This window comes from Somniosus microcephalus, chromosome 3 (genome assembly GCF_052327205.1).
Source record: "Somniosus microcephalus isolate GS21.2 chromosome 3, FLI_Smic_1.0, whole genome shotgun sequence".
Classification (NCBI taxonomy): Eukaryota; Metazoa; Chordata; class Chondrichthyes; order Squaliformes; family Somniosidae; genus Somniosus; species Somniosus microcephalus.
In genome coordinates, this window is record NC_140989.1 from 112,190,541 (window position 1) to 112,215,729 (window position 25,189).

At 41.7% G+C, this 25,189-nt stretch overlaps 1 protein-coding gene across 4 annotated transcripts in view; it reads left to right on the forward strand.

Moving 5' to 3' along the window:
• Window positions 1-25,189, forward strand: part of scaf8 (SR-related CTD-associated factor 8) — a 164,445-nt gene that overhangs the window by 134,389 nt on the left and 4,867 nt on the right. For all 4 annotated transcript variants that reach the window (XM_085981481.1, XM_085981483.1, XM_085981482.1 and 1 more), the window contains 10 exons: window positions 3,031-3,110; window positions 6,448-6,565; window positions 7,758-7,889; window positions 9,463-9,581; window positions 9,719-9,912; window positions 15,646-15,746; window positions 17,458-17,571; window positions 19,705-19,861; window positions 21,612-21,736; window positions 23,605-23,755. In XM_085981481.1, coding sequence (XP_085837607.1) covers window positions 3,031-3,110; window positions 6,448-6,565; window positions 7,758-7,889; window positions 9,463-9,581; window positions 9,719-9,912; window positions 15,646-15,746; window positions 17,458-17,571; window positions 19,705-19,861; window positions 21,612-21,736; window positions 23,605-23,755 — 1,291 coding nt within the window. The remainder of the gene's footprint in view (window positions 1-3,030; window positions 3,111-6,447; window positions 6,566-7,757; window positions 7,890-9,462; window positions 9,582-9,718; window positions 9,913-15,645; window positions 15,747-17,457; window positions 17,572-19,704; window positions 19,862-21,611; window positions 21,737-23,604; window positions 23,756-25,189) is intronic.

Below are 25,189 nucleotides of genomic sequence, written 5' to 3' on the forward strand. Positions count from 1 at the left end.
GGTGTTTTTCCGTTACAGCACTATACAAATGCAGGTTGGTGTTATACAGTTCAAGTAGCTTCTCCAGACACAACTGAACTGGAAGGGCGATATTTAGAATTGTAGGTATTTTGTAGTTTTAACTGGATGCAGTATGGAAATGTCACATGGCCACCATGGATTTACTGAAATCCAGGTAACATCACTATAAATTACACCTAGAACAGACAGTGTTCTTACACACAATTTCTCCTTTGTTTTTATTATTTTCATTTTCTTTGTTCTTTTCCTCAAGAGATTAAATTGATATGATTTGGAAAGAGCAGGAAATAAACAATAAGCACAAATAGGGCTCAATTGCCTGGACTTCAAGGGCCAGATTGCCATGAATTATAAGCCGCAAGTGATCTTAAGGCTGCAGGTTGTACAGCCTGCCCTTGGATTACTGTTATCCAGGCAATATTGTGTTTTTCCCCACGGCACCACCCACTGGCAAAAATTAAACACTGAATTCACTGGCAGGAATGAAGTACTTAAATTTCATTGTTGTGGTTCAGTATTATGCAGTTGCAAGAAATGTGTGTTGCAGCAGTGTTATGATGTTGTCTAGAAATAGACTTAAATAGCCATTTTCTTCTAGCCTTGACCAAAGGAAAATAAGTTCTGGTCTTTGACCAGTGGAATTTTTGATTCCTGGGGTTATACAGTGTGTGTTTCATAACGTTTTGAGGATAGCAAATACTAGTTTGGCTTTCAGGCTAATTAGAGTTGTCAACTGTTGAAGTAAAAAGTTTGAGATTTCAAAATAAGTCGAACATGCTGATTACTAAAGCTCTTAAAGGGTTTAATTTTATGTCCCGAGTTAATGTTAATTACAAAAGCTAAATTTCACCTGTTGATCAAACATCTCATTCTGATTGGCTAGTTGAAATGCTAGGATATGGGGGGATCTTTAATAATGTTCTAACGTGCTGGGAGCGGGAGGCCCAGTAGTGCGCGGGAAACCCGGAAGTCTGAGTTTCCCCGCGTGCTGTGGAGAATTAGCTCCACAGTGTGCGTGTACCATCACCAACCGATTCCCCGCCCAGAAGTCCGCTTGATTAATAGGTTGTTGGCAGGTAGGTTGTATGGGGGTGGAGGCTGATGTTCGGGGGCCGGGGTGAGGCACTCCTGCTCCTCCCAGCCCACAAGGAGCGCTCCCCAAGGCTGTCCTTGCTGCAGCTGCCGGGATTCCTGAGGCCCGGGAACCCCGGCTGGCCACAGTTAAACCTGCAAAACAGGTTAACTCCGAGGCTTTCCGCCTCATTATCATATTTGAAGTGCCGACCCGCCTCCTGGGAGTGGGTTGGCTGCCTGCCCCCCATCCCACCTCCGTTAAAACCAGAAGTGGGCGGGATTCAGATTTTTAACACTTTAACCTCCCACCCGACCCAAACCTGCATTTTATGCATGTATTTTATGAATTGGTGATTTTGGTGGGGGGGCACTTTGAGAAAACAGTATTTCCCCTTTAACTGAATCTCAGCTTCAAGAAACTTATTTTCAAATCCTTCCTTGGCCTAGCTCCAGCCATATGTTCCTACCCTATATGACATCAGATTACAGGAAACTTTTTTTTATCCGGGACCGACGTGGTGCCGGTTCATCAAAAATTCTGGATAACCGAGAGCTATAGTAAAAGATACGGAGAGCTGAGAGCTCTGTATAAAGCAACAAACCCTGTTGCTTAGCAACAGGTGCAGAACAATGGCCACAAGTTCCAAGCGTCTCTGTAGCTTAGCAACAGCTGCAGCCACACCCAATAGCACAGCAACAGATCGAGGAAGGCAAGTAATATGAAGTAAAACTTACCTGAACCTGCTCCTGAATTTTGCCGGTTAACCGAGATTTCCGGTTATTTAGGTGCCGGTAAATCGAAGGTTTCCTGTACTACTTGTGTATTATTCCCTGTGCTTCACCATCGGAAGTCATTCTTTCAGTTACTATCCCCCTATCTTATGGAATTATGTCCCAAAATCACTTCTTAACTCCTGGGCCTTTAGAACTTTTCAAAATAAGCCTTTGTTTTCCTATCCTTGTGGCCTTTTGCAGCACGTATCCAATTTGTCTTGCCTTTTTTTTTCCTGTTCACGCTCTCTGTCTTGGTGAGTGCTTGGACGCATTTTTCTTTTACATTGAACCACTGTAGAAATGCAAGTTGTTTCTGTCTAGTGGGCATGACCCTGCTTAAACTGTGCCACAGATTAATTGCCTCAGTTAGAAGGGTAGATAAGGTTAGAATTGGAAAAAATTACACTGGTGTATTAGGTGGTGCTTTACTGATTTTAGGGTAGGTTAGAGGGAGTTTTACTTTTCATCAAGCCCACATTATATTTGAACTAGAAATGTTTAATGTTGATGCCAAGCACCAAAATGATTCCATTTCTAGCATCCTTCACCTGACCACCAAAAAGCCTATTACTACACAAGCTGACGAAGGCAATGAAGATGATAGCGATTCTCATTCCTGGTAGTAGTGGCCACCTTATTGTGTCCCCTTCATATTGCAGAACAGCCTCAAGAAGAAATGGTCTTCTATTCATCCCAGATGTGTAGAATCCATCATGTAATTCCACAGCACAAGTGCAACTACAATTTTTGGAAAGTTCCAGTTTGGCTAGAAATCAGTAAACTGCATCTTGTAGCACTTAGCCAAAATATCTAAGAGTCTCTGCCTCTAACGGAAGTATTTATATTTGCAGTAAGTGGAGAGGGGTAGTGCTGGTGCTTCCAGAGTTGACGGGTCATGGCATCTTCAGAAACAGCAATGTTGGTTCGTTTTCTTTGCAATGCTGTCACCAGAATCAGGCTGCCACTGGCAGGAGACTGTAGGATAAAGGAGGCATACAACAAACTAAATGCATTTCTGCTTTTGAAGAAATCTCTGATTCTGAAGGAAGTAGCAATTACAATTAAAACAGGACGTATGTATAGACAGGGCTAGGTGGGCAACACTGCTATTGAATCAACTGGCTGTGAAATACTGATTTGGGGTTGTATGTTTTGCTGCAGAAACTCCTCGACAGATTTGAGTATGAAGAAGAACATGATCGCTCGGACGAAACTAAGAAAGAAACATCTGCATCCCAGCTGTAAGAAATTCTGATTTATACATCTTTTTTCCCCCGAATTGTGAATGAGTGCATTTCTTGCTTCTGAAATCTTTGCACCGAACGTAGCTGTATTTTATTGTGATATAAGTAAATATGCTGGAGGTAAGATTGAATGAATTTCAGTGTTTGTTTCATTGATGTACACAGCACAATTGGAAAAAATGTAATGTTCCCAACAATAGATATTGGAAATTTAAAGTTCTTGTGTGTGTTGCATTTTCCACCTCCTACATAAGAAATAGGAGCTGGAGTAAGTCATTTTCCATAGCTTCCTGGATCTCATTCTCGGTAATCTCATTCCTTAGCAATTCCATTATGATCTTTAAGGAAGTTTTGCTGGGTGTAAGGAAGTTTTGCTGGGTGTAAGGAAGAAGGGGTGGGTTGGGATTGTAGCTATGCCCTGGAACAAGAAGGACAGCCCTTAATATGTTAATACACTAATTTTGTTTAAAATGGAAAGTGTTCTGACTTGATTTGGATGTTTTTTATTTCTGTCACTTGCACTCCTCATTCATCAGTTCTGATATCGTTGGAATGCAATGGGATTGGAATCCATATATAAAATTCAAAATGCGAGCGTGGTTTGTGTTTCCCTGCTAGAAATAGAGTAATTTGAAACAAAGATGGAATGCAGACAGTTTTTGTTGATTGATTTAAGATGCGAGACAAACTGCTTGTAAGTGTTTCGTTAACTTAGTCCCGCATAGGAGACTGGTCAAGAAGGTAAGAGCCCATAGGATCCAGGGCAATTTGGCACATTGGATCCAAAATTGGCTTAGTGGCAGGAGGCAGAGGGTGATGGTCAAAGGTTGTTTTTGTGACTGGAAGCCTGTGTCCAGTGGTGTACCGCAGGGATCGGTGCTGGGTCCTTTGCTGTTTGTAGTGTACATTAATGATTTAGATATGAATGTAGGAGGTATGATCAGTAAGTTCACAGATGACACGAAAATTGGTGGCGTGGTAAATAGCGAGGAGGGAAGCCTCAGGCTACAGGATGATATAGACGGGTTGGTCAGATGGGCTGAACAGTGGCAAATGGAATTTAACCCTGAAAAGTGTGAGATGATGCATTTTGGGAGGACTAACAAGGACTTTGGTGTGCATGTACATAGATCCCTGAAGGCAGCAGGATAGGTAGATAAGGTAGTTAAAAAGGCATATGGGATACCTGCCTTCATTAGCCGAGGCATAGAATATAAGAGCAGGGAGGTTATGATGGAGCTGTACAAAACGCTAGTTAGGCCACAGCTGGAATACTGTGTGCAGTTCTGGTCGCCACACTATAGGAAGGATGTGATTGCATTGGAGAGGGTGCAGAGGAGATTCACCAGGATGTTACCTGGGCTGGAGCGCTTCAGCTATGAAGAGAGACTGGACAGGCTGGGGTTGTTTTCCTTAGAGCAGAGAAGGCTGAGGGGGGGGGGACCTGATTGAGGTGTACAAAATTATGAGGGGAATAGATAGGGTAGATAGAAAGGAACTTTTCCCCTTTAGTAGAGGGGTCAATAACCAGGTGGCAGAGTTTCAAGGTAAGGGGCAGGAGGGTTAGAGGGGATTTGAGGAAAAGCTTTCTCACCCAGAGGGTGGTTGGAATCTGGAACTCACTGCCTGAAAGGGTGGTAGAGGCAGGAACCCTCACAACATTCAAGAAGCATTTAGATGAGCACTTGAAACGCCATAGCATACAAGGCTATGGACCAAGTGCTGGAAAATGGGTTTAGAATAGATAGGGCTTGATGGCCGGTGCGGACACGATGGGCTGAAGGGCCTCTTTCTGTGCTGTATAACTCTATGACTCTAACTATATTACTTTTGTGAAGTTTTGAATGCACAACAAATAAAATTAAAAGATTTATTATTCAAACCAGTAATAGTGTTTGGAAGGGATTTTTGTCAGCATTCCTGGCATGTAAATTTTTGTTGAAAATAAATTTGGAATTAAAGCAGCATGGCAAGCTCTTGGCCAGGCATTATTTAATCTTTAGCAGTTCTGCTGCTAATAGCTCAAATGTGGTAGGACAGCTCCTATTACATGCACTGTTGCATTAGAAGGTCATAACATAATTGGTTTTGAAGTCATTAAGTATTACAGAAGAGAGAAGCTAAAGCAAGAGAGCCGATCAACAAAACTCAGTGTTTGGAAACGGTTCACCTTATTAGAACACCTGGTGATCAGTACCTTCTTACAGAATGGCAGGCAGCACATTAACGTATCTTCAGAAGTTACTTAAACTCTGTAAAACTGACATTTTATTTTTAAGCTATACTTCACAAACAAAAAATGTGAGTAATCCTTAGAACATCTAGGTTTTAGTTATGAAACTTTTCCTTTAACATTATGGTTCTACATTATGTTTCTTCCTCCTTCTCTAAGCCTCCATTGCATACCTTTCCTGAATGCACGTCAGGAAAAAACAGTTACAGCATAAAGAATTGGTGCAAAGTGACATGCTGTTAGCTTGAGGTGCATTGCGGTATGGGAGCAAGCTGTGCCTCCCATCTGCAAGTTAGCGTTTATATTTAGAATAAATCATCCTGGTTTTCTCCCTTCCTCCCAAAGGGCAGTGATTTCCCAGGGTACAGTTCCCACAGGTACCAGGAACAGTCTTGTGCTTCACCAATAGTGAGTGTTGCTGTATTGTTTGAACATCGGGGCATACTGTGCCTAGTTAATGTAAACACCATACACACTTTCCAGCATAGGTCACTGAATAGTAGCATAGGTGATTGTTTGTTTGTTTTTCCCCTTTAAAATCATTTAAGGTCCAATTGTAGTGCACTCACTAACACCGCAGCTAACTCAGCATAGATTTGGGACAGGCTGGGGTTGTTTTCCTTAGAGCAGAGAAGGCTGAGGGGGGACCTGATTGAGGTGTACAAAATTATGAGGGGAATAGATAGGTATTATTTGATACCACACCATATATTGCATTTACCAACCAGACTTAGGGAAAGTTGCAAGTTTTTTTTTTAATTGCCTATTTGGAGGGGGTAATTCTAAGTAGTAATGTCAGATATGAACGGCCTTTTCTAATGTTTAAGTGATTTTAGCCAAAAAAAACTGCATAATCATCATCTACAGAGGAATATAACTTGGTTCAATATAATTCTGATGGTAAGCATGTACTGTCCTAATGTCTTTTTAAAATGGTTGTCCGATTCTAATACTGACAAAATATGGTATTGTTCAAATATCCCGTGTCTTGTTTTGAAAGCTCTGAAGATGCTACCCAGTTCAGCATTAGTTTTTTCAGCCTCTTGCAGAAGTACTGTTGTTTGCACGTGCGTGGTAAATGATTACCTCTTTGATTTACAGACCTCTTGTAACTGAGACCATGAACACATCACTTTTTCAGCAGCTAGCTGAGCAATTCCAGCAGCAAAACTTCGAGCAGCTTCGTCAGCAGCTGATGGAGCAACAACAGCCACAGCAGGTACAGGCAGAAGCATGAAGGATAATTGTAAAATATAATAGGCAAGAATGTGTCAATGATTGGTAAGAAAATTTGAGCAACAAACTGTTGTGCAGTTCACAAAGACTCAGTGAGCGAGGAAATACTGTACCTTTAAAGTGATAGCAAATCGGCTTGTGTCTCTGTTAATATATTTTCTTTGATGCAATTTATTTCTGTACCTGTATTTTCATTTTAGTATGTGGAATTACAGGTTCCTTTTTCGTGTGTGTGTGTATATATTTGAATCTTGATAAAACACGTGACATATTATCAAAAAAACTTTTAAACTGCTACATGTAATAAAGATTTAAAATACACCACATGTCTACCATCAGATTCAACACTGCAAATCATTCATGCTTCACTCTATCAAATGATTTCTCATAATCTATGAAGCATAGATACACTTCTCTCTATTTCTATTGCCAGCTCATATATGATTCTCAAACCAAATATTGCTTTGCATGTTTCCAACTACTTGTAATAGTGGAGTTTATTTTTGAGGCACATCTGCAGCAGTTTAACTACAAATATTGTATTCAAAAGAACCATTCAATATTAGAACTTTCTAAAATGCAATATTAGAACTTTCTAAAATGCTTGTTCAGACTATGAAAATGAAGAAGTGATTCATGGTTCAGTATTTTCTTTACAGTATATATACACAAGCTAGCTTTATCTTGTTATAGCCCATTAAAAAAAAAAATGTTTTTAAGTCAGAACATGCACCATAATTTTCTGTAATTTTTTTAGTCCTGTTGGCCATTCTTTGTGCTTGTAACAACATGCTTTTCATTACCATTAGTTTCATTGTTTTGCAATTAACTCACCTTAACTCGCCTGCATGGAGCAGGAAGGAAAATTCCTTTTTCACATTATAGACTATTTGGGAATTGTGGGATGAATTGCAGATATGTATAGGGGTCCTTAATTATTTGGGACACACATGACTCTTATCAGTCATGCACATAATGGTGTCAAAAAACTAGTATCATTTGTTCTTTAAATAATTTAGAAGAAACTACTTTTGCTCTTATTCTAGTAAAGAAAACCTGTACATACTGTATTTTGGTAACCAAAAGGATTATCTCAGGACTAGTAGGCTATAGAAAATGAGCACATCACTGCCTTGGTGTACAGATTTGTACTTATGAAATGCTTTATTTTGCAGAATGCAACTTTGGACAATCAGGAGGTAACTTTTGGATCTGAACAGTCAGTGACCCCTTCCCAGGGCAGCACTCACCATCAGCAACAAGAGCAGGAGATCAGAATGGAGGATCCACTTGAGCAACAGCAACAGGTAGAGAGACAATAGGAGGTGTTACAGAATGTGTTGAGTATGGCAACCGGCCTCAGGTTTAGGGTGTACTTTGATGAGGAAAATGTATTTGACTTTTTGTTGAATCTGTGGAATTAAAACTAGTTCATCTTTGTATTTTGTTCTGTAATATGTAAACTTAAATAGGTATATAATTACTCAAGCTCTGTTAGTGTCACTCAGTAAACTTGGAGTGGTTACATCACATTTGTTCATTATTCAGGATCTCCTCTTGCATCAACTGAACATCCTGATTGTCAATGTTTATCTTGACAAGTGCTGAATAAGAGAAGTGGAAATTAAATATAACTGCCACATAATGTCATACTATGTTTAAGAAATCCATACATCAGAGAGAGTTCTGTGCATTAGTTTCACCTCTATTAAAGTTTACAGTGCAGAAGGAGGCTATTTGCCCTGTCGTCTGTGCCAACTCTTTGCTAGAGCAATCCAAAGCTAATCCCACTACCCTCTCCTTCCCCCCAGTCTTGTGTCTTCCTCTACTTCAAATGTTTATAAACTCATCCTTTACAAGATGCAATAAGCTCTGTCTCAACTACTCCCTATGACAAAGCATTCCATGCTCCAAAAATTCTCTCCGTAAAGAAATTGGTTTGAATCGGGTACGATTGGAACGTTCTCTTTAGAAACACAATTGGAAGGTCTTAAGAGAAAGGCAGTTAGTTGACAAAGCTCACATGAAAAGAGTCCAAGCTATAAATATTAAATATCACTATTCGATTACTTATTTGTGCTATTAATTTGTTTCATATTTTAAACATAAAGATAAGGTCTGGTGTAATACTATAGTGCTTTCAAAGCATGCAAGTGGGTCCTTTTACAGGCATATGCTAGTCCAGTTTACCCAAGCACATTACCGAATCCTTGCGTAGATCTCAAGACCAAGTATGGTAGTCTGGAAGAATTAGATCATTGGGACTCACCCATGAGAATGATCTAAGACATGAGAGCCAAAAATAATCTTTGGTAAGAAGGTTTAAGAAGACCCACAAATACAATACCTTCTCTGCTACAGTAGAAATGGTCCCAGTATCTCAAGTACATCATACACCACTTGAACTTTGTCACCTGAATCGTTCACAAATTTATTGCTTGGTAACTACATGTTGGTTTTAAGTAAAATTTATTTTTACTACTTTTTGCCATTCTGTACCATTTTGGAGAGAGGAAGTGGTGTCGAGAAGGATCCTGCAGATTTATTGGGTAAACATTGTTGGGCAACTTTCAATGGGAGAAGTTCATTTTTTGTACTAGTTCTTGTTAACCATTTAGAAAATGTGGGAAATGATGTATGTGCTCATTCATATACAAGCATGCTTATTCGAGCAAATACATGCAATGTTTGGAACTGGAGAATGCTATTGTACCTGGGCTCATCATCACTATATTAGGTGCCATTCTATGGTACATTTCAGAGCAATTGATTTTCATCACTTGGTCCAGAATCGGATGAACTATAACTGGTCCACACTTTATTGACCCTTGAGTTAATTGCTACCTTTGCTTGTTTTTAATGTTTCCTTGGGTCATTAAGGATATGGATATTGATGCACCTGATGGTCAGGACCTTATTGAAGAAGAAATCTTTCAGCATGAAGAAAAGAAACCTTTAGTACGTTCAAGATCTAGGACACGCTCAAGATCTCGTTCAAGGTGCAGTATTTAATACTCTTATTTGAGGCAGTTCATTTCAAATGTTGAAGTATTTTTATAGCTAATTTGCTGCAAGATATAAGATATTTAATGTAATATTAGAAACTTTTGATGAGTTTTGTGTAATGTTTGATTAGATCACCGCGAAAGAAAAGGTCCAGGTCCCGGTCAGGGTCTCGTAAACGCAAGCATCGGAAACGTTCTCGCTCAAGGTCAAAAGAGAGAAAAAGGAAGTCGTCTCGATCTTACTCCAGTGAAAGAAGAGCAAGGGAACGTGAAAAGGAACGTCAGAAAAAGGGTCTACCTCCTGTCCGGTCTAAGACACTTAGCAGTATGTAACTACCAAAGGATTAATTTCCTTACGTTTTTGAACATGATTGACTGTGTTGCAAAGATTTGCTTTTTTTATTTAGCGCCTTTAAGACAGAGAATACTTATAATACAGCAGGCTACACATGTAGCATACAATCTGTGTTCAGGACAGATTTATCTGGAGATACTGAACTGCATTATGTTTCTCCATTTATGTTTGCGGTTCAGAGCATTTTACTGTAGAGATTGAGAGTTACAATTTTGGGAGGAAAAACAAGGGATAGAAGCATACACTCAATGAAAAGACTCTTAAACATGTAGATGAACAGCGGTTCTAATGCATTATTCCCTGAAAGTGAGAGACCAGGTAAATAAAGGCAGGTATTTATTTAAAAAAAACAATGATTAGGCCACAGTTGAGAGTACTATGTGCAACTTTGGGCACCCCAATATAGAAAGGACATTAAAGCCATAGACAGTGTACAGCATAGATTCACCACGTCGATGCCAGAGAGCTCTCACAGGTGCTCTCTGTGGTAGCCCTCTCACCTCTGAGTCAGAGGTTGTGGGTTCAAGTCCCACTCCAGGGACTTGCGCACACTCCAGTGCTGCATTGTCGGAGGTGCTATCCTTCAGATAAGACATTAAACCATTAAACCCCAGGCCCCATCTGCGCTCTCAGGTGGATGTAAAAGATCCCATGGCACTATTTTGAAAAAGAGCAGGTGTAGGAACGGAAGTTCCGATCTGAATAATGAAGTTCGGCGCAGTGAAACAAAATAACCAAGTTTAATAAACAAACAACTGGTAAAACTACAGGAGCAGATGTAAACAGGTCTGTGCAGACTCACAGCCTCGCTAAGACTGCTACTAAATACTGGAAACTGACGTCATGACGTCATCACGCTCTCCGTGCCAACTGGGGGTCACGTGATCGGCGTCATCACGCGAAAATGCAAGAAACTATATACAATTTAAAGGTGCAGTCCATAGCTGCACTACATGGTAGTTAAAGGCATGATTACTGATTGCCCAGTGTCTCTTGGTGGCTCCGCCACAGGCGCACCCCCAGAATTCTCTAACAGACAGCGTCAAACGAACAGGAGGTTTAATGATTCTGCCCGAACGACTACGAACTTCAGACGATGGAACGTTGGGAGACAAGCCAGTGCTTGGCTGTGTCTGAAGCGGTGCATCTGGGGTGGAGGAAACAGTAGCAGAAGGTGTAGACAAGGATGAGGCTGAAGCAGGCAATTTAATGGTAGACTGCTGCATAACTGGTCTAGCAGCCAACGGTGGTCGTCCACGGCGAGGTGGCTGAGCAGCAACAACTGGTTCACTCCGATCCAGATGGGCTGGTTTAAGTCGGTCGATAGAGATGGTATCAGACCTACCTCCCACTTCGACCGTGAAAAATTTCTCTCCCGCTGAGATGACACGAAACGGTCCAGCATAAGGTGGTCTGAGTGTATCTCTATGAGCATCCTGCCGAATAAAAACGTAATCGGAACTCATAAGTTCTGCCGGAACATGAGGCCTCTGTAGGTTGTGATGCGAGGTTGGAATAGGCAGGAAATTCTTTGCCACCTCGTGATGCTGAAGGAGCTGCTGAGCAGGCGACCACGGTTCTGTATGTGGAGGGAGGAAATCCCCTGGTACTCGAAGTGCTTGACCGTAGACTAACTCAGCCGATGAAGCCTGGAGGTCATCCTTGGAGGCTGTACGGAGGCCTAGCATCACCCAAGGGAGTCTGTCCACCCAGTTGGGACCACGCAAGCTGGCACGGAGGGACGCCTTTAGAGACCGATGAAACCTCTCGCATAGACCGTTCGCTTGCGGATGGTAAGCGGTGGTACGGTGCAGCTTGGTACCCAAGCCCTGTGCAACTGCATTCCACAACTCTGACGTGAATTGTGGACCTCGGTCAGAGGAGATATCAGATGGCACCCCAAACCGGGCCACCCACGACGAAATAAACGCCCTGGATACATCCGCTGTAGTAGTAGCAACCAAGGGAATTGCCTCTGGCCACCTGGTAGTACGGTCCACTATTGTCAGGAGATGCATGAAACCCCGCGAAGTGGGGAGGGAACCCACTAAGTCCACGTGTACGTGATCGAACCGGCGTTCAGGCACCGGGAAGATGGCCACTGGAGCCTTAACATGACGATGGACCTTTGATTTTTGACAGTCCACGCAATTGTTTGTCCAGTCCCGAACGTCTAAATGCATTCCCTTCCAAACAAATTTGCGGGACATAAGTCGTTGTGAAGTTCGCATCCCCGGGTGTGATAAACCATGTATAACCTGAAAAATCATCTTAAGCCATTCGACTGGCACAATGGGCCGGGGCACTCCCATGGATGTGTCACACAAGAGCGTGGTTCCTGCTGATTGGAACATAACATCGGCTACCTGCAAGCTAGAAGGCATGGTCCGATACGCCTGAACTTCAGGATCTGCCAGTTGATCTTCCGCCAACCCGACGAAATCGATTCCCAGGTGAATTGCCTGGACTGGGGCACGCGAAAGGCAATCAGCCACGAGATTATCTTTGCCGGACACATGTCGTAAATCCGTCGTAAATTCAGATATAAATGTAAGGTGGCGCTGTTGCCGGGCTGACCACGGCTCCGCCGTTTTGGCCATTGCGAAAGTGAGCGGTTTATGGTCCATGAATACAGTGAACAGGCGCCCTTCTAGGAGAAAAGGGAAATGCCGGATGGCCAAAAACAAGGCCAGCAACTCCCTGTCGAAAGTGCTATATTTTCGTTCATTCTTGTGCAGTTGGCGGCTAAAAAAGGCCAATGGCTGCCAAGTCCTGTCAACCCATTGTTCCTGAACCGCCCCGATGGTGTAATCGGAGGCATCGGTAGTAAGGGCGATGGTCGCGCCCGGGAGTGGGTGTGCAAGCATAGTTGCATCTGCCAATGCCGCCTTGGTGTCCAGGAACGCCTGGTCCATCTGTGGTGTCCAAATGATAACATCTTTACCCGACTTCCCTTTGAGTATTTCGTACAGTGGCTGCATCAATTGGGCTGCCTTGGGGACAAAACGATGATAAAAATTTACCATCCCCAGGAACTCCTGAAGAGATTTGAGTATATGAGGCTGCGGGAATGCCGTAACTGCCTCTACCTTAGTGGCCAGTGGGACGGCGCCTTCTGAGGTGATCCTATGCCCCAGAAAGTCAATGCTGGTTAACCCAAACTGGCATTTGGCTAGATTTATGATGAGGCCATGTTGGTTGAGACGGGCAAAGAGTGTACGTAAATGAGCCATGTGCTCCTTATCCTTACTAGCAATGAGAATGTCATCCAAGTAAATGAAAATGAAGGGAAGGTCCCGTAACACGGAGTCCATGAGTCGCTGAAAGGCCTGAGCCGCATTTTTCAATCCAAACGGCATGCGGAGGAACTCAAAAAGGCCAAACGGTGTGATGACCGCCGTTTTAGGGACGTCTTGAGGGTGCACAGGAACTTGGTGATATCCACGGACGAGATCTACTTTGGAAAATATTGAGTTGCCAGCCAAATGAGCCGAAAAATCTTGTCTATGCGGTATTGGATACCTATCCGGCATAGTGGCTTCGTTAAGGCGTCTGTAATCCCCGCAAGGCCTCCATCCGCTACCTGGTTTAGGTACAATGTGTAGTGGGGAGGACCAAAGACTATCGGAGCGTCGGACAATCCCAAGGCGCTCCATGGTCTGAAACTCTGCCTTTGCGGCTACAAGCTTTCCGGGTTCCAATCTTCGTGCCCGAGCGTAAACAGGCGATCCCGTTGTGGTGATATAATGCACCACACCGTGCCTCGCGACTGCTGCCGAGAATGTAGGCCTGGTGAGCCCCGGGAACTCGCCGAGTAGGCGCCTAAACCCTTCCTGCGATGGAACCGCACAGGCAACCGACCAGGAGACAGCGGTACTGCGGTGGCAAGGCACCGCGTGAAAAGTAGACGCATTAATGAGTCGACAATGTTGGACGTCGACCAGAAAACCATAGGCGCAGAAAAAATCAGCCCCCAGGATGGCCTGTGATACTTTAGCCGTTATAAACTCCCACACAAAACGTTGACCTCCGAGTTAAATTAACTGTCCGTTTACCGAACTTGCGAATGGCCGCACCATTGGCTGCCTCGAGGGAAGGGCCGTGACCGCCGGATTGTAGATCTAGCTTTGAAACTGGCAATATACTGCACTGAGAACCAGTGTCACACAAGAAACGTCGCCCTGTCCTGGAATCAGTAATGTAGAGGAGTTTTCCCGCTGAGCCGACTGCCATGGTGAACTGGGTGTGTTTGTCAGACCCTGTCATCCTCGTCGAAGTTTGTGAGCCTGCTGCAGCAAAACTGCAGGGAGGACGGCAGCGTCGAGCCGTGGCGCCAAAACGGGCGTGGTACACACACCAGCCTGCTGGAGGAGGGCTGGACTTTGCTCGCATAGGGGAAAGGCGCCTCGTGGCTGCACAACTCTGCTGTGTGACCGTAAAAGTCTTGTCTGCCTCTGCAGCAAGCTCGGCACAGTCCGTAATTGTAGAACTGGCCAAGGCTGCCTGAACTGGCTCAGGTAGCTGGCAGAGGAAGAGTTCTCGAAACAAAAAACATTGGGGCTCCGAACCCAAAAGCGTGAGCATTTGGCTCATCAATTCCGATGGTTTTGAGTCCCCAAGACCGGGCATAGTAATAAGCCTGCGTGCACGCTCCGACTTATTTAAACCAAACACCTGTAGTAAACGAGTTTTTAGAGCTTCATACTTGCCCTCTGCCGGTGGATTGACCAGGAGGCTGACGACCCGCGAGGCCGTGGCGCTGTCGAGAGCGGAAACCACGTAATAACGGGTCGAAATCCGCTGTAATGTCCCGGAGTGCAAACTGGGCTTCTGCCTGGAAAAACCATGCTGCTGGTTGCTGTTCCCAGAACTGCGGCAATTTAAGGGCAACGGCGTTCGTGTTCATTATAAGTATCTCGACGAAAGTTGTCCAACGAGATCGGGGTCACCAATGTAGGAACGGAAGTTCCTATCCGAATAATGAAGTTCGGCGCAGTGAAACAAAATAACCAAGTTTAATAAACAAACAACTTAACTGGTAAAACTACAGGAGCAGATGTAAACAGGTCTGTGCAAACTCACAGCCTCTCTGAGACTGCTACTAAATACTGGAAACTGACGTCATGACGTCATCACGCTCTCCGCGCCAACTGGGGGTCACGTGATCGGCGTCATGACGTCATCACGCAAAAATGCAAGAAACTACATACAGTTTAAAGGTGCAGTCCATAGCTGCACTACATGGTAGTTAAAGGAATGATTACTGATTGCCCAGTGTCTCTTGGTGGCTCCGCCACACAGGAGAGTTTTTCCTCTGTGTCCTGTCCAATATTTATCCCTCAACCAACATCACTAAAACAGATGACCTGGCCATTATCGCATTGCTGTTTATTGGACCTTGGTTGCCACGTTCCTACGTTACAACAGTGACTACACTTTGCAAGCACTTAATTGTCTGTAAAGCGTTTTCTGAGGTCCTGAAAGGTGCTATATAAGTCTTTCTTTTCTCTCACTCACACACACACACACACACTCACTCACAGATCTTTAGGTCATGTTCCAGTTTGTTGCATGGAAATTTATCCTCCAATTTTATGTATGCTCCTATAATGACGATAAATGAATGCTGTAATGTTATCAGTAGCTTTTTATGTACATTGTGTAATTTTTACATTCTTTGTTTATTTCACACTTGCACTTCAGTATGCAGTACCACACTATGGGTTGGTCAGGTTGACAAAAAGGCAACGCAACAAGATATAACAAATCTCTTTGAAGAATTCGGCCAGATTGAATCGATAAATGTGAGTACTGATTGGTTATTTGTGACAGTGTGTAAATAATATTTGACATTTTAACTCCTGTAACAGATTTTTGTACCTGCAGAGTCCAAACATTTTTTTTTAAGCAACATGATACATAAGCATCAGTCAAGATAAATTGGGAAAAGTCCGTTCCTTGAGGCACCATTCAGAAGTGTAGTCTGTATTGCTCTGCATAGAATCATAGAATGACACAGCACTGAAAGAGGCCATTCAGCCCATCGTGCCTGTGCTGGCTCTTTTGTGAGCTATCCCAATTAGTCCCACTCCGCTGCTCTTTCCCCAAAGCCCTGCAAATTATTCCACTTCAAGTATTTATCTGATTCCCTTTTGAAAGTTGTTAGTATATCTGCTTCCACCACCCTTTCAGGCAGTGCATTCCAGATCATCATAACTCGCTGCATGAAAAAAAAAATGTCCTTACCCCACCTCCTGGTTCTTTTGCCTTAAATCTATGTCCTCTGGTTACCAACTGTTCCACCACTTGAAACAGTTTCTCCTTATTTACTCTATCAAAACCCTTCATGATTTTGAACACCTCCAGTAAATCTCTCCTTAACCACCTCTGCTCGAAGGACAACAACCCCAGCTTCTCTCGACTCTCCACGTATCCCTGGTACCATTCCAGTAAATCTCCTCTGCACCCTCTCTGAGGCCGTGACATCCTTCCTAAAGTGTGGTGCCCAGAATTGGGCACCGTACTTCAGCTGGAGTCTAACCAGTGATTTGTATAGGTTTAGCGTAATGTTTCTTTTGTGCTCTATTGCTCTGTTTATCAACACAAAGTTCCTTATGCTTTTTTTTTTAACAGCCTTCTCAACTTGTCCTGTTACCTTCAAAGATTTGTGTATGTACACCCCCAGATGTATCTGTTCCTGCACCCCCTTTAAAATTGTACCATTTAGTTTATAGTGCCTCTCATCACTTCACACTTCTGCATTAAATTTTATCTGCCGTGTGTTTACCCATTTCACCAGTCTGCCTATGTCCTCCTGAAGTCTGTTACTATGCTCCTCACTGTTTACTACATTTCTGAGTTTTGGGTCACCTGCAAACTTTGAAATTATGCCCTGTATACCCAAGTCCAGGTCATTATCTATCAAAAAGAGCAATGGTTCTAATAGAGGTCTGAAAAACTACTGTTCACCTCTACTCTTGTGCTTTCTGTTCCTTAGCCAATCTCATAGAAACATAGAAGATAGGAGCAGGAGTAGGCCATTCGGCCCCTCGAGCCTGCTCCACCATTCAATGAGATCATGGCTGATCATCCAAATTCAGTACCCTGTTCCTGCCTTCTCTCCAATCCCTTGATCCCTTTAGCCTTAAGAAATATATCTAACTTCTTCTTGAATATATTTAATGAATTGGCCTCAACTGCCGCCTTTGGTAGAGAATTCCACAGGTTCACCAATCTCTGGGTGAAGAAATTCCTCCTCATCTCTGTCCTAAATGGCTTACCCCTTGTATCTACATTGCCACTGCCCCTTTAAATTCATGGGCTTCAATTTTGCTAATGAATTTATTATGTGGTACTTTATCGCACTAATTCAGAAATTGGTATCCCATTAATGTGATGTAATCCCACTACTTCAGGGATGGTTATCCCATTAATGTGAAACACTACTGGGTTGACTAAAGATGGAGATTTTTTTTTATTGTACTATGTATTTTAATTACTGCATATCTCTTTTAGATGATACCTCCTCGAGGATGTGCATATGTTTGCATGGTTCATCGGCAAGATGCTTTTCGTGCTCTTCAGAAACTAAGCACCGGATCATTTAAAATGGGATCCAAAATTATTAAGGTGAGATTGAGTTTGAACAAACTACAGACTATTAAACAAGGAAATTACAATGGCTGGTTCCATACATTGAAAAGTGACGAAAGGAAAGACTTCAATTTGTTTATTGGAATAAGCACGATCAGCTTGTGTATAACCATCATTTAAAAATGTGGTATTTGTGTGGGCAGATTTTTGCATTAATGAATGACAGTGCTGGTTTGGATTTTCTGTGCATTCGATTAAGGGAAAGCACAGAGCGAACACTCGTGGATTCCTGAGGCAGGTTCCAGTGAAGGAGAAAAAGTGCTGTTGTCCGTTGTGCTCTGGTGGTAAATCAACTCCACGTGATTTTATTTCAGAAAAAGTAATGTTTTCTTGCTTAGATTCAGGATCACTATTGGGGAGGAGAATTTTGTTGAAGGACAGTGATTATTTGAGGGTAAAGGCTCTACTGGAATGGATTTGCTGGATGCGACTCTTATCAGGAGCACTCACCAGGGGAGCCTCTGCTTCAGTGGAAGCACTATTTGTTTGTTTCATTCCATGCCAGCAGGTTCTGAAGAGATGCATATTTTTCATTAACAGTATTCATCTCACTAAATATTGCTTTGTCCTGAAAGTGGGAGAGAGAGTTGCAGTTAGGCCTTAAAAAGGCTGCGGCTGAGTGTTAGCTTATTGCTGACCCCAGCAGACTATAAAGAAATAGCAATCAGATGCCTCTCATTCTACACCTACCATCCAGCATACTTTTCCACCAAGTCCCAGATATGGTAGCTGCTGCTGCTTGGTCTTACCTACCTTTCCAAAGTCATGCTGCCTCTGACCCTCCTAAGGTCCATTGTTGCTGTCCCTTTCCTCACATGGTTGCAGACAAACTGGTGAGAGGTTAAAAACAAGAGTAAAATAGGAAAAGTGAAAAGAAGTGAGAGAAACAGAATGAAGGAGGAGAGACAGACAGGCAGAAGCGCAATATGTAGAAATGGCAAAGTTCCATAACTCCCAAGAAGTGCAAAATAGATTGGGAGTTAGATGTGGGGATAGAGTTTTCACTTTGGCAATCTGGGCTGAAGTTGTGCTCAAAATTGCGCTAGTGTTCCGAATTGATTTTATGGTTCAAGTTTCCATTCAAACTAATTTGCATAATCACAAACATTAAATCTCCTTTGAATTGATGCATAATTGTTTTTTTCTTGCATTAAAAAGTATTCTTTGATATATTTAAGTGTGATAGCTGGTGCTGTTTTATTAATACAGCTGAAAATGGGTTTATCTCAAAAAAAAAAATAAGCATGTCTAGTACACCACCTGTGAGTACCTTGATTTTAAATAACAGAAAATTACTTTAAATAAACAATACAGAACCATTTACTAGTTCCATTGGTGTACAGTTGTCCGTTACTTAGTAAATGAAATATTTTTTAATATTTAAAAAGCTTTAAAAGGTGTCTATCAGTGCCCTTACACCTTAAAAAAGCTTAATTTTTAAGAGCCTCGACAAAGGCCCACAAGCTGGCACAATTAGCGGAAGCTCACCACGGTGATTAATTCGATCTGGGGCGTTGCCAGATTTGTGGGTGAGGTCGGCTTCTAGTGCGATGCTTTTTTAAACCAGCGCAAGCGATCGTGGAAACTTGCGCTTGAAATTCCGCGATCTTTTATGCTGGTTTGACCGATTTCGCCGAATTGGGCTGGAAAAAACAGCACAACCTGACAGAAACTCTACCCATGATGTTTAATTATAATTCTGTTTTGATTCCAAAACAATTAAGTAATGCACAGGCCACTTACTAATTGTAGCATACAGATTTACTCACTGCTTCATAGGTTTGACACCTCTGCTGTCACATATCTCCCAATAACCTAGGCACCATAACTAGGGCAATTCTTGAAACAAGTTCTTGTCAGGGAATAGCGTAAGATCATTTGGCAGGGGGGAATAAGAAATAAATCATGTTTACTGTGATCATGCCCTAATATTTTATGTAGTCCAGGAATATTTCGTAAAATAAGATTAAATATGCAAATTTAAATAGTACTTAATTAAGGAAGGAAAGAAGTGACAAAATGCAGAGATGAACTTTGTACATTTTGTTCCTTTTGTCTCGAGTGTCTTGGTGTTATTGCCTAATCTGCTTTATCTTCCCTCTTCTGCAGATTGCTTGGGCTTTAAACAAAGGTGTGAAACCTGAATATAAGCAGTTCTGGGATGTGGACCTTGGAGTCACATATATTCCATGGGAAAAATTGAAATTGGATGATTTGGAAGGCTTCTCGGAGGGAGGCATGATCGACCAGGAAACTGTTAATAGTGGTATGGGGTTATCATTGTATCTTAGTGGTTATTCAAAGCCCTTTGATGCATGTTTTATTTTTTCTGCATGGTTTATTTTTGAGTAGATTGTCTTTTCTTTGGGTTTTCAATTTTATCTGGACTCTTGTATATATTGTATGTTACTGTCGGTAACGACACTTTTATGTTAAGTCAAGTGTGTTTAACCTGTGTTTTATGTGTGGTGTGTTTAAATATAACTTCCGAGGCAAACTCTGTCTCCAAGCTAGGTAACAGTTTGGCACCATGTTCCAAAACACCAACCATAGCTTTTTGGCCCTGACCTCCTGATGCCAGTCTGCTGCTACTCTGGCTGGATCACTTCCGCCACCTATAACTCACCACTTGGAAGCCGATTTGTGGCCATGGCCAATCTCTCACCTGTGACCTGCCACCCAAAAGCTGGCCTATCAACTCCACCCAAGAGAAATGGGCAGAAAGAATCTAAACAGGACAGAGAAGCATAAGAGACAAACATAGACAAAAAGATTAGTGGAGATGAGGAATGAAAAACAAAACCACACACTGTAAACCCAAAAAGACAAGAGACTAAAGGATAAAACTGAAAAACACACACAGAACCACTACATTCCCTATGACGTGAAAATGGCAGGTAGGCAAATCCTCCAACTCGCTTTGAGCAGTGCCATGGGAGATCTAGTATACATAACAAATTACACTGTTTTTGTTTAGACAATAGAGCAAAATGCAAAAAATTATTATATATATCTGCTTTTATATTTAAGACCTATTTAAACAGTTTCTCCTATTTGAATCCTTCTCTGGAAGTGTAGGTTAGAAGATTTTGTTATAATGCTCTCCGTTCAAAATTTGGAGCCAGATTTTTACCTAATTACAACGGTGTCTTCACCTCATGAGATGCAGGAAATACGGGGAGAATCCAGCATGTTAGAATTTTTACAAAAATAGAGCGGCACTGAAAACTACTTGACTGCATAACTCAACGTGTTTGTTCGTTAGGATAAACGTCCCAAGTCTTTAATGGCTCCATTGTCAGAAACAGGTTGCTAAAGCTGTTGAAAACACCAAATATACTTAAGAACAGGGTGGGTTGATCCAGTTAAGGAGACTGTACTGTAGTTTCCACTGTCATGCACAGTAAATAAGAGTGAGGAAAACCTCATAACTTCACGAAACATTTTCTAACTTTAAAACGTTTTACTAGATTTCATTCATCTACCAGGCTGGGAGTCCCAGCCTCCATTTTGAAGCTAGGAGAACTTGTTCAAAAAAATCAGTTTTCCAACCAATAAAAAAGCCTTAGAGTGCCATAGTTGTGACCGGGTTAAGCTTTGCTGCATAAGTGCATCAAACCATAGAGACTGCCATATCAGTATACTCGCCAGCAGTTCTTGGTAACAATGCACATACATGTGAGCCTTAACTGCAGCACTGTAAAGGTTCATCTCTCTTTTGAGTTATTTGCTCTTTTAAGCTTCCACTGCTGCGAGCACAATTCAGACTGATATCTGTGAGTGCTGTTAACATTTCTAGATTTTTATTGTTCATAATTATCCTTGTAAATTGATGCTTGAAGTTATGTTTTCAACTTAATTTCTTAAGACAGCAAATGGTGAGCAGCAACAAAACCTTGCAAATAAATAGTGGAAGTTGAAAGGAATGTAAAATTTGTGTAAAATAAAAATGCACTAAATTAGTGAGACCTCCTGTAATCTACTGTTAACAGTAATATTTTAACATTGTATTTCAGAGTGGGAGTCTAGGAGCTCTGAGTCTGTAAAGGAGAATGTGCTCCAAATTGTAACTACTGATCACACTCAACCAACAGCACAAGGAGAGACATTCACTCAACCTGTCACTATGCTGCCTGTCCAGGTAACAGCATTATTTAATATTTAGAAATTACACTTTCATGGTTTTGTATTATCATTCTTTTTGTAAAATTTGCTATTTTATCTTGGTAGCACAAGCAAATCGAGGATATAAAGTTTATTCCACGAGTAAGAAAATCTTGTAACTTCACTGATTCATTAAAATTGGAAACTAATTTCTGTTTGTTATTCTGTTAATGGTGGAGTATGTAAAGAGTGTAATGTGGAGCTGCCATTTATGTATATAATTTCAAAATTTGAAGCAGTTATATTTTTGCCTTGTAGGGGTTATCATTGATTATTATTACCCATTTTGTCTCCACGGAAATCTCTTACCTCAGGTTTTCTCTCGCATCTGGGAGCAACAGATTGCTGAAATTAGTATTGCAGATCTGAAAGTGCATGTAATGAGAAAATTTAGTACTGGCCAAGTATGACCAGTAGCTACCTCGTATTTCTCATCTTGGGCACTTCTAAAATGACATCCAAGCTGTCCAAAGGGTTGACTTCTGGGTTTGTCTGAGAATCTGCTCCAAGACGCATCTAATTTATTATAGGTGAAAGAAAGATTTGCATTTATATAGTGCATTCCATGATCTCAGGACAACCCAAAGCGCTTTATAGCCAATGTACTTTTGAAGTGTAATCGCTGTTGTAACGTAGAAAACGCGGCAGCCAAGGTCCCACGAACAGCAATGCGATAATAACCAGATAATCTGCTTTTTAGTGATGCTGGTTGAGGGATAAATATTGCCCAGGACACTGGGGAGAACTCCCCTGCTCCTCTTCAAAATAGTGCCATGGGATGTTTACATCCATGGCCCTCTGTTTAACATCTCATCTGAAAGGCGGCACCACTGACAATGTTCCTGCTAAGCTGCGCGACCGTGCAGTGGTCTGGAGATTGCACACAGGCCGCTTACTGGCTTCTACAGGGAAGAAACCGTGCATGTGTGAAAATTTGAATGGGCCCGCACACCCAGTGAAAGGGACTGCACACATTTAATTAAAAAAAAGCGAGCTAACATATTGTCCCTTAGTACTGCACTGGAGTGTCAGCCTAGATTGTGTGCTCAAGTCTCTGGAGTGGGGCCTGAACCCACAACTTTTCGACTCAGGCGAGAGTGCTACCACTGAGCTGCAGCTGACACTTGTTGAGCAACTTCGTATGAAAGGAGGTTTGAAATGGGAAGGAGAATGAGCCAAAAAAGTGATGCTTGATGGGTAGGAGGTATATATGGAGGGAGTTTTAAAATGATGTAGACATGAAATACTTTATACAATATATTCTCCATCACTTGGTTTCTCCTTTAATAGTGACTTTTTGTGTTCATACCTCGTGCTTTGGAATACTATGTGCATCTATAGTTCCAGCATAACCAACGTCTTGTTACTGGAGTGTACTTTGGGCTATAAAATTGTACTGTGCTGTCAGGCTTGAAGTTAAATGTGGGGACGTAATTTCAGTCAGTTTGCCCGATTGTGTAAATAAAGGAACACAATTATAACCATAAGGTGCCATTTAATTAAGTGTACATTGCCTCAACTCACAAGTTATTAACTTATCCCACAATGACCTAAACGTTGGCATCCCATTATTTAATTTGTGAGAGGTTGTGCTTGCAACAAGTAAAAGTTTAAATGCATCAGCAGGTTGTATGTTAAAAGTTTGATGCAACTACCGTAAATGATGAAGGCACTTAAAGGAAAAATATATTCTGAGGTTGATGTGTTTGGTGTGCCTTGCATTTTTAAATACCAAGTTCCAGTAATCCTTAGAGTTGTGAAGCTTGAGTGTTTTTTTAATTAGTCAAACATATTTAAGGAACAGAACTTCCATTCTTTGCACAATGAATTGTAATTTGTTTTCAGATCCCAGTGACTCCAACCGTTTCAGCAATTGGTATGGTGCAGCCACCAGCCTTTCCTGTGTCAATGTCCATACCTCCACCAGGCTTCAACCCAGCCATTCCACCACCTCCGTTCTTACGGCATAGTTTTAATCCTTCACAACCTCCTCCAGGTACAGAATGATCTGTTTTTAGTTCCATTATGTGCAGCGTTGGTTCCCCATATTAAACTCATACAAATTAAGTTGTGCTTGTGTTTGGTTTCCTCACCATTTTAATATTAACAATATATCAATAATCAACACATGTCCCTGCAGCAGCATGGTTGAGATTGACTGTTCACCATTTGCAGAATTGTGGAAGCAAGCCTCCATCCTACGATGCTGCTACTTTGTGTTGGCAGTCCAATTTGCCATGCCACTTTATTAACATATTTTAATAATGTGTGACAATCTTTGGGGAATTTTTAATGATTGTGGCCTTTTTTCACTGATAAACTCGCTACAGCCCATGCTGCAATGTTAAATTTATTAAAGCTTGATAATGTATATAAATCAAAGATTTTGCCTTAGTATTTGGTGATCATGTTAATGTGTGGCCTTTATCAGTGCTAGAATTCAACTAATTTTGACTTCAAAAAAATTGGCACCGTTGATAATAGATTATACTCTTGTTTCCTCCTCGACTCACTGGTAGTATTGCAGTAGATTGTGAATGTGCTGGTTAATGTAGTTTTCTATATTGCAGTGCATTATGCAAAAATATTCATCCATTTATATTATTTGGTCAATTTGCAACATATGAAGCAAATAATAATAGTTGTCAATCTAGTAAAAGGAAAAACCTACAAATGCTGGAAATCTAAAAGAAAACCATAAAATGATGAAATACACAGCTGCTCAATCAGCATCTGTGAAGAAAAAAAAGGTTAATTATATTTTGGGTGTGTAACCTTTCATCAGAATGGAAGACTGAAGCATTTTAGTAAGTTTGGGAAACATGGAAGAGGGTGGGGAAATCAGCAGATGTGTCCATCACAGAGGGGGGTAAATGGGGTGCATTGACCTGCAGACTGCTTAATGGACAATTATTAGCTGATATAAAAGATCATCAGTGAAGTAAAGATAATGGATAAAAGGACAAATGTGCAAATAGTGTAGGGTGAAAAGATACAGGAGAGATCCAAACAAAAAGGCGAGGAAATGGGGAAGAATAGAGAAAGGTAAGCTGTAAATGCAGCAGATCTGAAATTATAATAGAAAATACTTGGAGTACAGTGGATCTGCCAGTACTGAGAAGAGAAAAGACACATCAACACTTGAGCCTCCGCATTGGTGAGGGTCTAAATTTGTGGTGTTGACCTTTTTTTTGCTCCAAGGCACACATTGGAAACGTCATGACCGTTACTTTCTCTTTCCAGATAATGACTGCCCTGATGTGTATTTGCAGCATTTTCTGTTTCACTGTAGTTGTCTTTGATCCTCCCTACCCAAGTTGTAATGCAATAAAGTTTAGGTGATCAGATCACTGATGGTAGGCACAATCAGAATTGAAGAATGGTGATCACAAAATATTTTTTCTTATTTGTTAATGCTGTGGTGATAAAA